The 13,569-nt window shown below is 37.2% G+C and overlaps 1 protein-coding gene across 2 annotated transcripts; it reads right to left on the bottom strand.

The window, feature by feature from the left end:
- Positions 1-285: 285 nt before the first annotated feature.
- Positions 286-13,569, bottom strand: stoml3b (stomatin (EPB72)-like 3b). Of its 2 annotated transcripts, XM_057820933.1 has the most exons (8): positions 13,365-13,569; positions 5,267-5,370; positions 5,104-5,176; positions 4,960-5,042; positions 4,680-4,883; positions 2,916-3,050; positions 2,615-2,795; positions 286-2,363 (listed from the first exon to the last, which is right to left on the bottom strand). In XM_057820933.1, exons 1-8 carry the CDS (start codon positions 13,426-13,428, stop codon positions 2,311-2,313), a joined length of 897 nt encoding a protein of 298 aa, XP_057676916.1. In that variant the 5' UTR covers positions 13,429-13,569; the 3' UTR covers positions 286-2,310. The 2 variants fall into 2 exon arrangements, with proteins under 2 accessions (XP_057676916.1, XP_057676917.1); XM_057820934.1 differs by lacking the exon at positions 286-2,363 and having other exon boundaries at positions 2,399-2,795.

The raw sequence follows: 13,569 nt of genomic DNA, 5'->3' as shown, positions 1-13,569 counted from the left end.
GAAAAATCGGATTCGAACCTAGCCTAGGTTAGCTAACATTACTGTATATATATATATATACATATATATATATATATATATATATACAGTGCCTTGCAAAAGTATTCGGCCCCCTTGAATCTTGCAACCTTTCGCCACATTTCAGGCTTCAAACATAAAGATATGAAATTTAATTTTTTTTGTCAAGAATCAACAACAAGTGGGACACAATCGTGAAGTGGAACAAAATTTATTGGATAATTTAAACTTTAAATTTAAACTGGGGGGGGGGGGGGGGGTCGCTGATGGGGTGGTTCGCCCAAGGCGCGAAAGTAGCCAGGACCGCCACTGCCAAAAGGCATGCGTTTATGGATAAATGATGGAATATTAGCATTTACCTAGGTGTTGTCATACCCTTTAAACTACAAGCAAGTAGTTTATAGTTCTGCAATAACAAATAACACGTGTTTATGGCCAAGGGCAAACATCAGGGAGCTTGATTACATCCGAGTCTTTTGTATCACTTAATGGGTTAATGAAGAGTTCAACTCCAGAGCGTATTGCTCAATGACATTTCATTGAATGCATCATTCGCTGTTTCAAAACTCATATAAGAAACAACAAATTGGAATTGACAGCATAGTTTTTGAGTTACCGCCATAGCAACACCTTAGCAACAGGGACGCTCCTCGCTGCCAGTCGCTGCCTGATGACGTCATTTATAGAAGTCGCGCCTGCACTCCATTTCTCCATTTACAGAAGTATAGCATCACGCTATCACTGCCATTGACAGTTTTAAACGTCTAATTCAATCTAACTAGGGGGGTCGATCGCTGCCTGACCCCCCCCCAGTGCAAATGGATTGGACGTCTATTGCTGGTAATGGCAGGTATTAAGTAAATATTTTGAAATTTGAAAAACACAAAAATTTCTTCAATGCATCTGCTTGAATTAATCAGTTACAGCATTTTTCCTCAATGATAATCAAAATAATAATATAAATCCTAGGGATTAACATCTATCAGACAATAAGAAAAAAATATATATGTCGAAAGTTATTTTTAGTGAACTAAAGGCAAATATTTTCCAGACAATAACTCAAAGTTGTCTTTAATTTACAGTATCCTGTAAGTAGAAAGTGAAAGTAAATGTATTAAGGTTACAAAGTTTTTTTTTTTTTTTAAATACAGGTAGTCCCCGGGTTACTAACGAGTTCCATTCTTACGCTGGCAACGTAACCCGAATTTCCGTGTAACTTGGAATTAACCCTTTAAGCACCCTTAAATCTCAAAATAACTATCCAAAAACATGTGTTATAAGTAATTGTACTGTCCTCGTCAAGACGTTGGAGCGAAGTCCTAGCTAGAAAGCTAGCTAAGCTCCGAAATGACGATGTCAAACATCCGTGGGGTTTGCTGACTTTATTCAGCTGCTCATGACAGCAACACTTGCAGAATATAACTAAAATAAAAATGAAATGAAATCAGTTTAATCTTGAATAACAGCAATTCACAGTTGCGTTTATAACCAGCAGCAGCAGTAACAATCCACAAAAACAATTAGCATGTATCAGTTAGCGTCCGCACATCATCAAAAACAATCACATAAACTTGCCTCAAGTATTCCACCACAATATAAAACGAACAATAAACAGTTCAAAAGATGTTTCCTCTGTGGATGCTTCACAAGCAACAAATGCGCGCGCAGGCTTGCAGGCTTTCCGCTCTCTTTCTCACTCGGCTGCGCAACTTTTTCGTGAGAACAAAAAAAAAAGTGTTCTTCCTCCTGTGTGCGCGTGCCCGGGCGCTCTTCTTCGTGTGCGCAAATACGTTCTTCTTCGTGTGTCCTGTATATGCGCTCTTACTCACGTGCCATTAGTACTACCTGCTCTACGCTTCCCGCGCCAAGATAAAAGCATGCATGACAAAACAAAAGTCAACATTCAAAACAAAAACGGTCAAAAAAACGAGACCGCGATGTCGTAGATCACGGAAGTCGCGTACATCGTAACCAGGGGACTACCTGTTGTTCCCAGACAGTGGCGATTGCTCTAAGAATGTATAGAAAATGTATACTGTTGCGTGTACATGTCATTAAATAACTAAATATGTGCTACAACGCATTCAACTTTTGTCCAGAATTAGTTTTTTATCACTGCGTTGCATGTAGTTTTTCAATCATTCGTGCAGTTAAAAAAAACGAGCAAAAATTTCGCTATTTCTTGTGTTTTTTTGGGGTTTTTTTTATTGTAGCTGCTTGTGTTTGGAGATTTGACGTCTGGCACTCTAGTTCCTTTCCCTACCGAGCAGCTGCTCCATTGTCACAAAGCACTCACAGGTGGACACACTTTGAGCTTCCCCTCATCGAAAGATCAGCATCCGCCACTATTCCAGAAGATAAAGGACACTCTGAGATTGCATCAGGAAGAGTAAATGTTTTAAATTTGATGTTTGAAGCATGCGATGATTCCATCAAAACAAAAACTATACGTACGGTCTCATCGAAAAAGCAGTGACTACAATGACATTAATCTTGACCAAATCAACCAAAACTTCTTTAAAATCTTGTCCTCTCAACAAATGCACAATATCAGGTGAAGAGCAACTTCGGCACACTAGCAACAAAGACTACTTGCGCATGAAGTGAGAAAGGACATCAATGGGCAGGGGGAAAATGATGGTCGAGTTCTTCTCCGCGGCGATGGTGTTGAGGGTCTGCAGGTAACGGAGCTGCAGAGCTGACGGGGATTCGGCGATGACCAACGACGCCTCCTTTAGGGCGCGGGATGCATTCATCTCGCCCTCGGCAGCAATCACCTGGTGTGGATAAGTCAATGACGATTAGTTAGTTAGACGGTTACTCTGTAGTTGTTTACGTTCCTAGAATCACACCATAGGATGAAATAAAGGCTATTCTCTGTTCGACTGCGATTTTACCTTGGCCCTGGCCTCTCGTGCAGCCTCTGCCTCGGCAGCCATTGCTCTCTGCAGTTGATGAGGCAACTTCACATCTTTAATTTCCACACGCTCGACCTTTATACCCCAGTTATCTGTAGCTTCATCCAGGCTTGTCTAAAAGAACATACAGTGGGGCAAATAAGTATTTAGTCAATTCTTATTTTATCTTAATTAGTCAGTTCTCCCTCTTGAAAATATTAGAGAGGCCTGTTATTGTCAACATGGGTAAACCTCAACCACGAGAGACAGAATGTAAAAAAAAATTTTTTTAAAAAACAGAAAATCACATTGTTTGATTTTTAAAGAATTTATTAGCAAATCATGTTGGGAAATAAGTATTTGGTCAATACCTAAAGTTCATCTCAATACCTTGTTATGTACCCTTTGTTGGCAATAATGGAGGCCAAACTGTTCTTCCATGCAGATCTCCTCTAGAGCAGTGATGTTTTGGGGCTGTCGTTGGGCAACACGGACTTTCAACTCCCTCCACAGATTTTCTATGGGGTTGAGATCTGGAGAATGGCTAGGCCACTCCAGGACCTTGAAATGCTTCTTACGAAGCCCCTCCTTTGTTGCCCTGGCTGTGTGTTTGGGATCATTGTCATGCGGAAAGACCCAGCCACGTCTCGTCTTCAATGCCCTTGCTGATGGAAGAAGAGTTTCACTCATAATCTCTCCATACAAGGCCCCATTCATTCTTTTCTTTACACAGATCAGTCGTCCTGGTCCCTTTGCTGAAAAACAGCCCCAAAATAATGATGTTTCCACCCCCATGCTTCACAGTGTGTATGGTGTTCTGCGGATGCAATTCAGTATTCTTTCTCCTCCAAACACGAGAACCCGTGTTTCTACCAAAAAGTTCTATTTTGGTTTCATCTGACCATAACACATTCTCCCAGTCTTCTTCTGGATCATCCAAATGCTCTCTAGCGAACCGCAGACGGGCCTGGACGTGTACTGGCTTCAGCAGGGGGACACGTTTGGCAGTGCATGATTTGAGTCCCTGGCAGCGCATTGTGTAACTGATCGTAGCCATTGTTACTGTGGTCCCAGCTCTCTGTAGGTCATTCACTAGGTCCCCCCGTATGGTTCTGGGATTTTTGCTCACCGTTCTTGTTATCATTTTGACGCCACGGGGTGAGACCTTGCATGGAGCCCCAGATCGAGGGAGATTATTAGTGGTCTTGTATGTCTTCTATTTTCTAATAATTGCTTCCACAGTTGATTTCTTTACATCAAGCGTTTTACCTATTACAGATTCAGTCTTCCCAGCCTGGTGCAGGTCTACAATTTTGTCTCTGGTGTCCTTCGACAGCTCTTTGGTCTTGGCCATAGTGAAGTTTGGAGTGTGACTGACTGAAGTTGTGGACAGGTGTCTTTTATACAGATAATGAGTTAAAACAGGTGCCATTAATATAGGTAATGAGTGGAGCCTCGTTAGACTTCGTTAGAAGAAGTTAGAACTCTTTTACACCCAGAAATCTTGCTTGTTTGTAGGCGACCAAATACTTATTTTCCCCTCTAATTTGAAAATTAAATTCTTTAAAAATCAAACAATGTGATTTTCTGTTTTTTTCCACATTCTGTCTCTCATGGTTGAGATTTACCCATGTTGACAATTACAGGCCTCTCTAATCTTTACAAGTAGGAGAACTTGCACAATTGGTGGTTGACTAAATACTTATTTGACCCACTGTAATTTAAAACACAGGTTCCTTGATTATGTCCAGTATTTATCCATACCTGCATGCTATGAGCGATGCCCTCGCGGTCAGACAGCACCTCAGCAAGGTTCTTGGTGCCTAAGACATTTCTGAGGGTGGTCTGGGCGAGCAGGCGGGTGGCGAAGTCAGCATTCGAGACATTAGCTACGGAAGCAATAGGGTCACTGACGCGGAAGTACACCACACCATCCACGCTCACTGTCACTGAATCCTTGGTCAGAATCTGAAGGGAAAAAGTTTTCTAACTATACTGTAGTTCTTAGTTATGATACGGTTTCGCAGTGTTGTCCCATCATTACCTCTTGCGGAGGGATGTCAAATGAAACAGTTCGCAGATCAACTTTCACACATGAATCAGTGCAGGGCAAAATGAAGAAAATTCCTGTAAAAATATTTCTGTCAGTAAGATAAAATACTGAAAATGATCTCTTGATGTTTCATACCTGGTCCCTTTGCCTTCCTGTCTGTGATGCGGCCCAATCGGAAGATAACCGCACGCTCATACTCCTGAACTATCTGCAAAGAAACAGTCATGCGTGAGGTTAAACCACAATCAAAAAGGAAATGAAATGTTCCAGACCACTGCTTGCTTTTCTTTGCACGCACCTTCAAACAAAACCAAATAGTGATGGGGAAGAGACACACTGTGAAGATGCCAACTATTATAACGATGACCCACCCAAAGCATCCCAAAGACCCAGTCCGCTCAGCTGCAAGAAAAGACAAAACAGGACTTAGATAACACTTCACAATAAGGGCCCCTTAATTAACATTAGTTAATGCATTTTTAGACAATAACTCATGTTTAAGTAACCTTATAACAATTAATAGAATTGCTTAGCTCACATTTATTAATATATTAATTAGGGCTGTCAAAATTATCGCGTTATTGGGCGGTAATTAATTTTTTAAATTAATCACGTTAAAATATTTGACGCAATTAACGTATTAGCCCCGCTCAGACAGATTTAAATGACAGTACAGTCAAATGGCCACTTGTTAATTGTGTTTTGTGGAGTTTTGCCGCCCTCTGCTGGCGCTTGGGTGCGACTGATTTTATAGGCTTCAGCACCCATGAGCATTGTGTAAGTAACTATTGACATCAACAATGGCAGGCTACTAGTTTATTTTTTGATTGAAAATTTTACAAATTTTATTAAAACGAAAACATTAAGAGGGGTTTTAATATAAAATTTCTATAACTTGTACTAACATTTATCTTTTAAGAAATACAAGTCTTTCTATCCATGGATGGCTTTAACAGAATGTTAACAATGTTAATGCCGTCTTGTTGATTTATTGTTATCATAAACAAATACAGCCCTTATGTACCGCATGTTGAATATATATATCCATCTTGTCTTATCTTTCCATTCCAACAATAATTTTTAGACAATAACTAATGTTTAAGTAACATTATAATAACTAATATAATTGCTTAGCTCACATTTATTAATATATTAATTAGGACTGTCAAAATTATCGCATTAACGGGCGGTAATTAATTAACGTACATGCCCCGCTCAGATAGATTTATATGACAATACAGTCAAATGCCCACTTGTTAATTGTGTTTTGTGGAGTTTTGCCGACCTCTGCTGGCGCTTGGGTGCGACTGATTTTATAGGCTTCAGCACCCATGAGCATTGTGTAAGTAATTATTGACATCAACAATGGCAGGCTACTAGTTTATTTTTTGATTAAAAATTTTACAAATTTTATTAAAACGAAAACATTAAGAGGGGTTTTAATATAAAATTTCTATAACTTGTACTAACATTTATCTTTTAAGAACTACTAGTCTTTCTATCCATGGATCGCTTTAACAGAATGTTAACAATGTTAATGCCGTCGTGTTGATTTATTGTTATAATAAACAAATACAGTCCTTATGTACCGCATGTTGAATATATATATCCATCTTGTCTTATCTTTCCATTCCAACAATAATTTACAGAAACATATGGAATATTTTATAGATGGTTTGAATTGCGATTAAATACGATTAATTTTTAAGCTGTAATTAACTCGATTAAAAATTTTAATCGTTTGACAGCCCTAATATTAATCAATATGAGTTAATGAATTAGTTCATGCATAACCAGACAGTAACTAATAGTTTGGTAAAATTAAAACTATATAAAAATATATACTAGTATAAGCCTAGGGTTAGGGTTTGTTAACTTTAGCAACTATAATTTCTTAGTTAAGGGACACATGTGCTACACTTTACAATATGAGTCCAAAAAGCATTCAGGAATGGTTAATAAAGGTTAAGAGGGGGGAAATTAAGCATTTATAATTTATTAGTTAAGGCATTTTTTTTTTTTTTTTTTTTTTTAAGTAAATCATTTTCTAATTGTATTTAACGTTACAGACAAAATGTCTTACACTCATCCAGAGTCTTTAGTTTTGGCTTAAAGTAGGGCTATCAAATTTATCGCGATAACGGTGGTAATTTATTTTTTAAAAATTAATCACGTCAAAATATTTGACGCAATTATCGCACGCGCTGCATGACCCACTCACGCATTATCGCGTTTAATATATAATGGTGTCGTTTTACCTATATATAGAGCTTAAAGGAAGCGTAAAATGAGTAGAGTGGATTTTGGCAGTCTTTGGAGCCTTTTTTTTAATTGGCTAAAGCCTTACAATCCCTCTCTCAACAATTAGAAATATCGTGGGAAGCAATGTGGGGACGAAAGGGAGTAGTTGATCTTTTCCTTAACACCCTATGTTATTTCCCAACGCAGAGAAGATATATCAATTGGTGCCACTACGCACAGTCATGGTTGCACTTCCCATCATGCATTTGGGCAGAACAGTTAAATGGCTACAGTATCATTTACTGAAAGCTCAACAAATACACTAGATGGCAATATTTAGTCACAATATACAAAGTCACATTTATCCTTTAAAAAAAGTCTTTCTATCCGTGGATCCCTCTCACAGAAAGAATGTTAATAATGTAAATGCCATTTTGATTTATTGTCATAATAAACACATACAGTACTTGTGTACTGTATGTTGAATGTATATATTCGTCCGAGTTTTATTCATTTTTTTCTTAATGCATTGCCAAAATGTATATGATCCGGAAAAATTATCGGGAATGATTGGAATTGAATCGGGAGCAAAAACAAAGCAATCGGATCGGGAAATATCGGGATCGGCAGATACTCAAACTAAAACGATCGGGATCGGATCGGGAGCAAAAAAACTTGATCGGAACGACCCTATTTATTATTATTATATTATATTCTATTAACATTTTTATTTTATTTACTTTTGTTCCGTGAAGAATCCAGATAGGGTTATTTGATTGTGGCTTTCTGAAAAACAATAATTTTATACATTCAGGCACTCCTGCAATCGTCACACTTTTTCTGTTACAAACTGACCCCGGCCCCTCATCAGAGAAGGGAAAAGTTATGTGGCCCTCACAGGAAAAAGTTTGGGGACCCCTGCTTTACAATAAGGGTCCAAAACATTCAGTAAAGGTTAATTAAGGTTAAGTAATACTTATGAGGTACGTTCACGTGAAATAATACCATACTTAAGGTTAGGTTATAATATATATCGCATATATAATACATTACTTAACATTAATTCACATATACATTAGTGCATTAATAAAGAGTTATTAATGTATACTGGTACTAGTAAGTGATTATGTTATTTTAAAATGAGAAACACTGCTCTGTGAGTCCTTGGGTGCTGCTAACCTAGGTTTAAATATGGTATTATTTCACGTGAACATACCTCATAAGTATTACTTAACCTTAATTAACCATTACTGAATGTTTTTTGAACACTTATTGCAAAGTGTAGCACATGTGTCCCTTAACTAGGAAACTATAAATGCTTAAGTTCCCCCCCTTAACCTTTATTAACCATGACTGAATGCTTTGTGGACCCTTATTGTAAAGTGTAGCCCATGTGTCCCTTAACTAAGAAATTATAAATGCTAAGTTAACAAACCCTAAACTCCAACCCTAACCCTATATAGACCTACATATATTTTTAATTTTACCAAACCATTAGTTACTGTCTGGTTATGCATTAACTAATGCATTACCTAATGCATTAACTAATGCATTAACTCATGTTAATTAATATATTAATTAATGTTAGATAAGCAATTATACTAATTATTGTAATGTTACTTAAACATTGGCTCTTTTCTAAAAATGCATTAACTAACGTTAAGGGACCCTTATTGTAATGAGGACTGTAGCTTAAAACAGCATACTACCGTTATTGTATATCAGCAATAATACAGTGTATATAATAATTGGGTGTGACTGGTTGACAACCAATTCAGAATGAATGAATAATTAGTTTGTGGTAATCTCATATTTCCATTGGAAAATGCATTGTGATTCAGCTCCTCCTTTACTCACAAAGAGTCTTAACACAAAGAACACGCAAACATTAAAATGTTGACTCAAGCTTTATCATCTCTGCTTCCTCATAAAAAAAAAAAAAAAAAAAAAAAAGAAAAACAAGTAAACCAGGGAAGGGTCAGTTTGTCAATATGCGTCAGAGTTTCCACTGTACGTTATTCAATTTATTGCAATAATCCTTATATTTTTAAACATTAGGAGCTTTACATGGAATGGCAATTGCACATGGATAAACTAGCTGAGAAATATACTTTGGATGTCATTTTTTGATTGTGAATCAGACAACCACCATTGTTCTCTCTTTTCGTGGTAAAACCACATGATTTGTTGGACGAAAGGGAATTTGACTATTGTGTAAAGAGAGTGACATGGTCACAGTCTCATTGCGAAACTAAGTCAAGTCACCTGATTGATCATAATCACAAGGAGGAACTCTCTCCGGTCATGTATCCTAGCTTACATATTTTTTTGCATAGATGTATATTTTATGTACCAAAAATGATCATAATCATTATCATAATCACACATATTGTCACTCTATAGTATCGTAAAGTGTCTTATATTTCGGCAAAATAAGTTATGAGTGCCACCATAATGTACAGCAGTGGTCTCAAACCGGTCCTCAAAGGGCCGCAGGGGGTACTGGATTTCATTCCAACCAAACGAGACAAATACCTTTTCACCAATCTGGTTTCTTACAAGTGTAATCAGTTGATTGCAATCAGGTGCTGCTTATGTTAGTAGAAACCTCATTGGTTGAACTGTTTGTGCTGGATCTGTTGGAACAAAAACCAGGACCCTCTGCGGCCCTTTGTGGAGTCGGTTTGAGACCGCTGATGTACAGTATTATACATAACCATACTTCATACCTACGTCATCATATATTTAACTAACTGTGATGCGTCTACAGTAGTGCTGCAACGATTAATCGATTAACTCGAGTAATTCGATTAGAAAAAATCCTTCGAATTAAATTTTGCTGCTTCGAGTATTCGTTTAATTTAAGTGGCGTTGTCGTGGCTTGTTTTGAAAGTATGTATTTTTATTGATTGGGTGGGTACACTACCCTCTAGTGGCAACAGTGAATATGACATAACTCATTTAACATGGCTGAATCCATCTGCTCCCTGTTAAGACCAACACAAGGTAGGCTTTTGTTTGAGCTAATATGTTTTTTTGATGTGTTCGTGATTTAATTTATAGCTATGTTTAGCCATTTTTTGTGGGAATATGTGTTTGAACGATTTGTTAAGAGAATTGTAAAAAATAATTATAATAATAATAATAAATAAATAATAATAAATAGAATTTTATAGCATTTAAGCTAGCAGATTTTGGCTATCCAAGGTAGCCAATTGTTCTTTTGTTGTATTTAGATCCTCATTAATTATTCTTTTTTTTTTTTTTAAATACCATTTGTGGCTAAGCACGGGAATTTTAAATTTTTTATGTTCCTAATCCGATTACTCGAATATTTGAACTAACTAGTTCATAGACTATATATATACATTGGGGAGAATAAGTATTCGATACACTGACAATGGGAAAACCCATTGGCAGTGTATGAAATATATATATATATATACTGTATATATGTATATGTACATTGGTTTGAAAAAGTATCTGAACCTTTTAGAATTTCTCACATTTCTGCATAAATATCACAATCAAATGTGATTTGATCTTTGTCAAAATCACACAGATGAAAATACAGTGTCTGCTTTAACTAAAATCACCCAAACATTTATAGGTTTTCATATTTTAATGAGGATAGCATGCAAACAATGACAGAAGGGGGGAAATAAGTAAGTGAACCCTCTGCCTCAGTGGACTTAAAGAGCAATTGAAACAAATTTTTACCAAACATTTTACGCCAAGTGTGTGCCCAATCACTGATGAGTGGTTTCAAGGTGCCCTGCCCACTATAAAACACACACCGCGTAAAAATTGCCTTGATGAGAAGCATTGTCTGATGTGCATCATGGCTCGGTCAAAAGAGCTGTCTGAAGACCTGCGATAAAGGATTGTGATTTGTATAAAGCTGGGAAAGGATACAAAACCATCTCTAAAAGTCTTGATGTTCATCAATCCACAGTCAGAAAAATTATCGATAAATGGAGTTTGGCACTGTTGCTTCTCACTCAAGGATGGGGTGGTGTGGCTCAGTGGTAGAGTAGTTGTCCCCCAACCCAGAGGTTGTGGGTTTGATTCTTCGCCCTGATGAACTCGCCTAAGTATCCTTGAGCAAGATACTGAACCCCATGTTGCTCCTGGTGCTGCGTCACCAGTAGGTGAATAGTGAGATAGTGTAAAGCGCTTTGAGCGCCTTGAAAGGTGGAAAAGCGCTATATAAGTATAACACCGTTTACCGTCAAGGAGTGGCCGTCCACCAAAGATGATGCCAAGAGTTCAGCGCAGAATACTCAGAGAGGTAAAAAAGAATCCTAGAGTGTCTGTTAAAGACTTACAGAAATCACTGGCACAGTCCAATATCTCTGTGCACAGATCAACTATATGTAAAACCATGGCCAAGAATGGTGTTCATGGGAGGACTCCACGGAGAAAGCCACTGCTGTCTAAAAAAATAAAACATTGTTGCTCGTTTAATGTTCGTAAAAAGGCATTAGGACACTCCACAGAAAGTTTGGCAAAATATTTTGTGGAGTAATGAAACCAAAGTTGAATTGTTTGGGACTAACACACAACGTCATGCGTGGAGGAAAAATGGAACAGCCCACCAACATCAACACCTCATCCCTACCATGAAGGAGGGAGCATCATGATTTGGGACTGTTTTGCTCTCTCAGGGCCTGGACAACTTGCAATCATCAATGGAAGAATGAATTCAAAAGTTTATCAGGATGTTTTGCAGGAAAACCTGAGGCTGTCTTTTAGAAAGTTGAAGGTAAAAAGAGGATAGATGCTGCAAGAAAACAATGATCCAAAACACAAAATTAAATAAACTTTAGAACGGTCAGAAAAATCCAGACTTGAACGGCATTGAGATGCTGTGGCATGACCTAAAGACAGCGATTCATGCCAGACATCCCAGGAATCTGACTGAACTACAGCAGTTTTGTAAAGAAGAATGGGCCAAGATTAGTCCTGATCAATGTGCCAGACTGATCTGTAGCTACAGGAAGTGTCTGGTTGGGGGCCCAAAATATAGAATGTGATGGTTCACGTACTTATTTTCCCCCCTTCTGTCATTGTTTGCACACTATCCTCATTAAAATATGAAATTCTAAAAATGTTTGGGTGGTTTAAGTTAAAGCCGTTTTTTCCTCTGTGTGATTTTGACAAAGATCAGATCACATTTGGTGATTTTATGCAGAAATGTGACATACTCCACAAGGTTCAGATACTTTTTCATACCACTGTATGTATGTACGTATGTCCACACATACATACTGTACATAGTTGTGAACATTTACCTGTGATGTGTGCATATATAAATACATATATATGAATATATGTAAATATATTTTTTGTCTTTATAATTGGTTTTGACATTTTATAACATATTGCTATTCATATACTATTTGATGTTATATATAACTGAATAGTAAAGTACATTATAATACATCACCATATAGATTTAACTGGGATATACAGTACTGTATATAGTATATACATATAAATATATATACAAATATTTATATATATACACATTATATTACATATTCTCTTTTATGGCATGCTTTATTACTGAATAATAAAGGGTTGGGTAAAAGTTTGAGTTGTTACGTTCACTATCACTATCCAATTGCACAATAATAAAAACTCATACACGGAAGAATTCACACGTTAGCTGTATAAATTAGTGACATTGTATCCCCAAGCGTAACGTATTACACATCTAATCCAACATTATTATGTAAATGTGAAAGATATACAGCATACAATTTTAAATGGAAGTACTTTTATCTACTTCATATCAATTGTCATGATGTTTCTGTCATAAAAAAATAAAAATATATCAGCGCGATGATATGCCCATGGATATAGATGCACAAACAGCCAGGGTCACATGCTTCGGGGACACATTATCTAAGTGTCTCTATGACAATGAAGATGTACAACACCCTCGGCTATTTTATATTACTTGCACAGGTGCATGATCAAATAGAGGCGCGAGCGTGAAGTTGCTCTTATGTACACTATGCTGATTCTAAATGATTTCTTGGAAGATAACATTCTTCCTTATCTAGAGCAACGAACCATTGGAAAGTTTGGATTAGTCTTAAAAAGCCACAAATGGATGAAAAACAATGTCAACATATTTACATACTTACATATTAAGTCCTCTTTGCTCACCCCGACCCTCTTTTGGCTTTCCATTTGGTGCTCCATTTCCATATACAAGGGAAAAGTGAAGTGAGAGTCACTTGACTGAGCGTATGAAGTGTTACTAATCAGCAGGAAGTCATCCGGGACCTTTTAAAGCTGCAGTATGATATTGTACTGTGGTTGGAAGGTGCGTAGGTGTGGCTCTTGTGT

The sequence above is a fragment of the Corythoichthys intestinalis genome, chromosome 18 (assembly GCF_030265065.1).
Source record: "Corythoichthys intestinalis isolate RoL2023-P3 chromosome 18, ASM3026506v1, whole genome shotgun sequence".
Lineage (NCBI taxonomy): Eukaryota > Metazoa > Chordata > Actinopteri > Syngnathiformes > Syngnathidae > Corythoichthys > Corythoichthys intestinalis.
Note: the sequence above shows the minus strand (reverse complement) of the source record. Positions and strands in the feature narration are given on the sequence as shown.

Coding starts and splice junctions, on each gene's coding strand:
- stoml3b (XM_057820933.1), bottom strand. CDS start 13,428: ATGGAAATGGAGCACCAAATGGAAAGCCAAAAGAGGGTCGGGGTGAGC. Junction 5,371..13,364: donor GAGCAAAGAGGACTTAATAT/GTAAGTATGTAA, acceptor CTTTTCTTGCAG/CTGAGCGGACTGGGTCTTTG. Junction 5,177..5,266: donor CTATTTGGTTTTGTTTGAAG/GTGCGTGCAAAG, acceptor GTTTCTTTGCAG/ATAGTTCAGGAGTATGAGCG.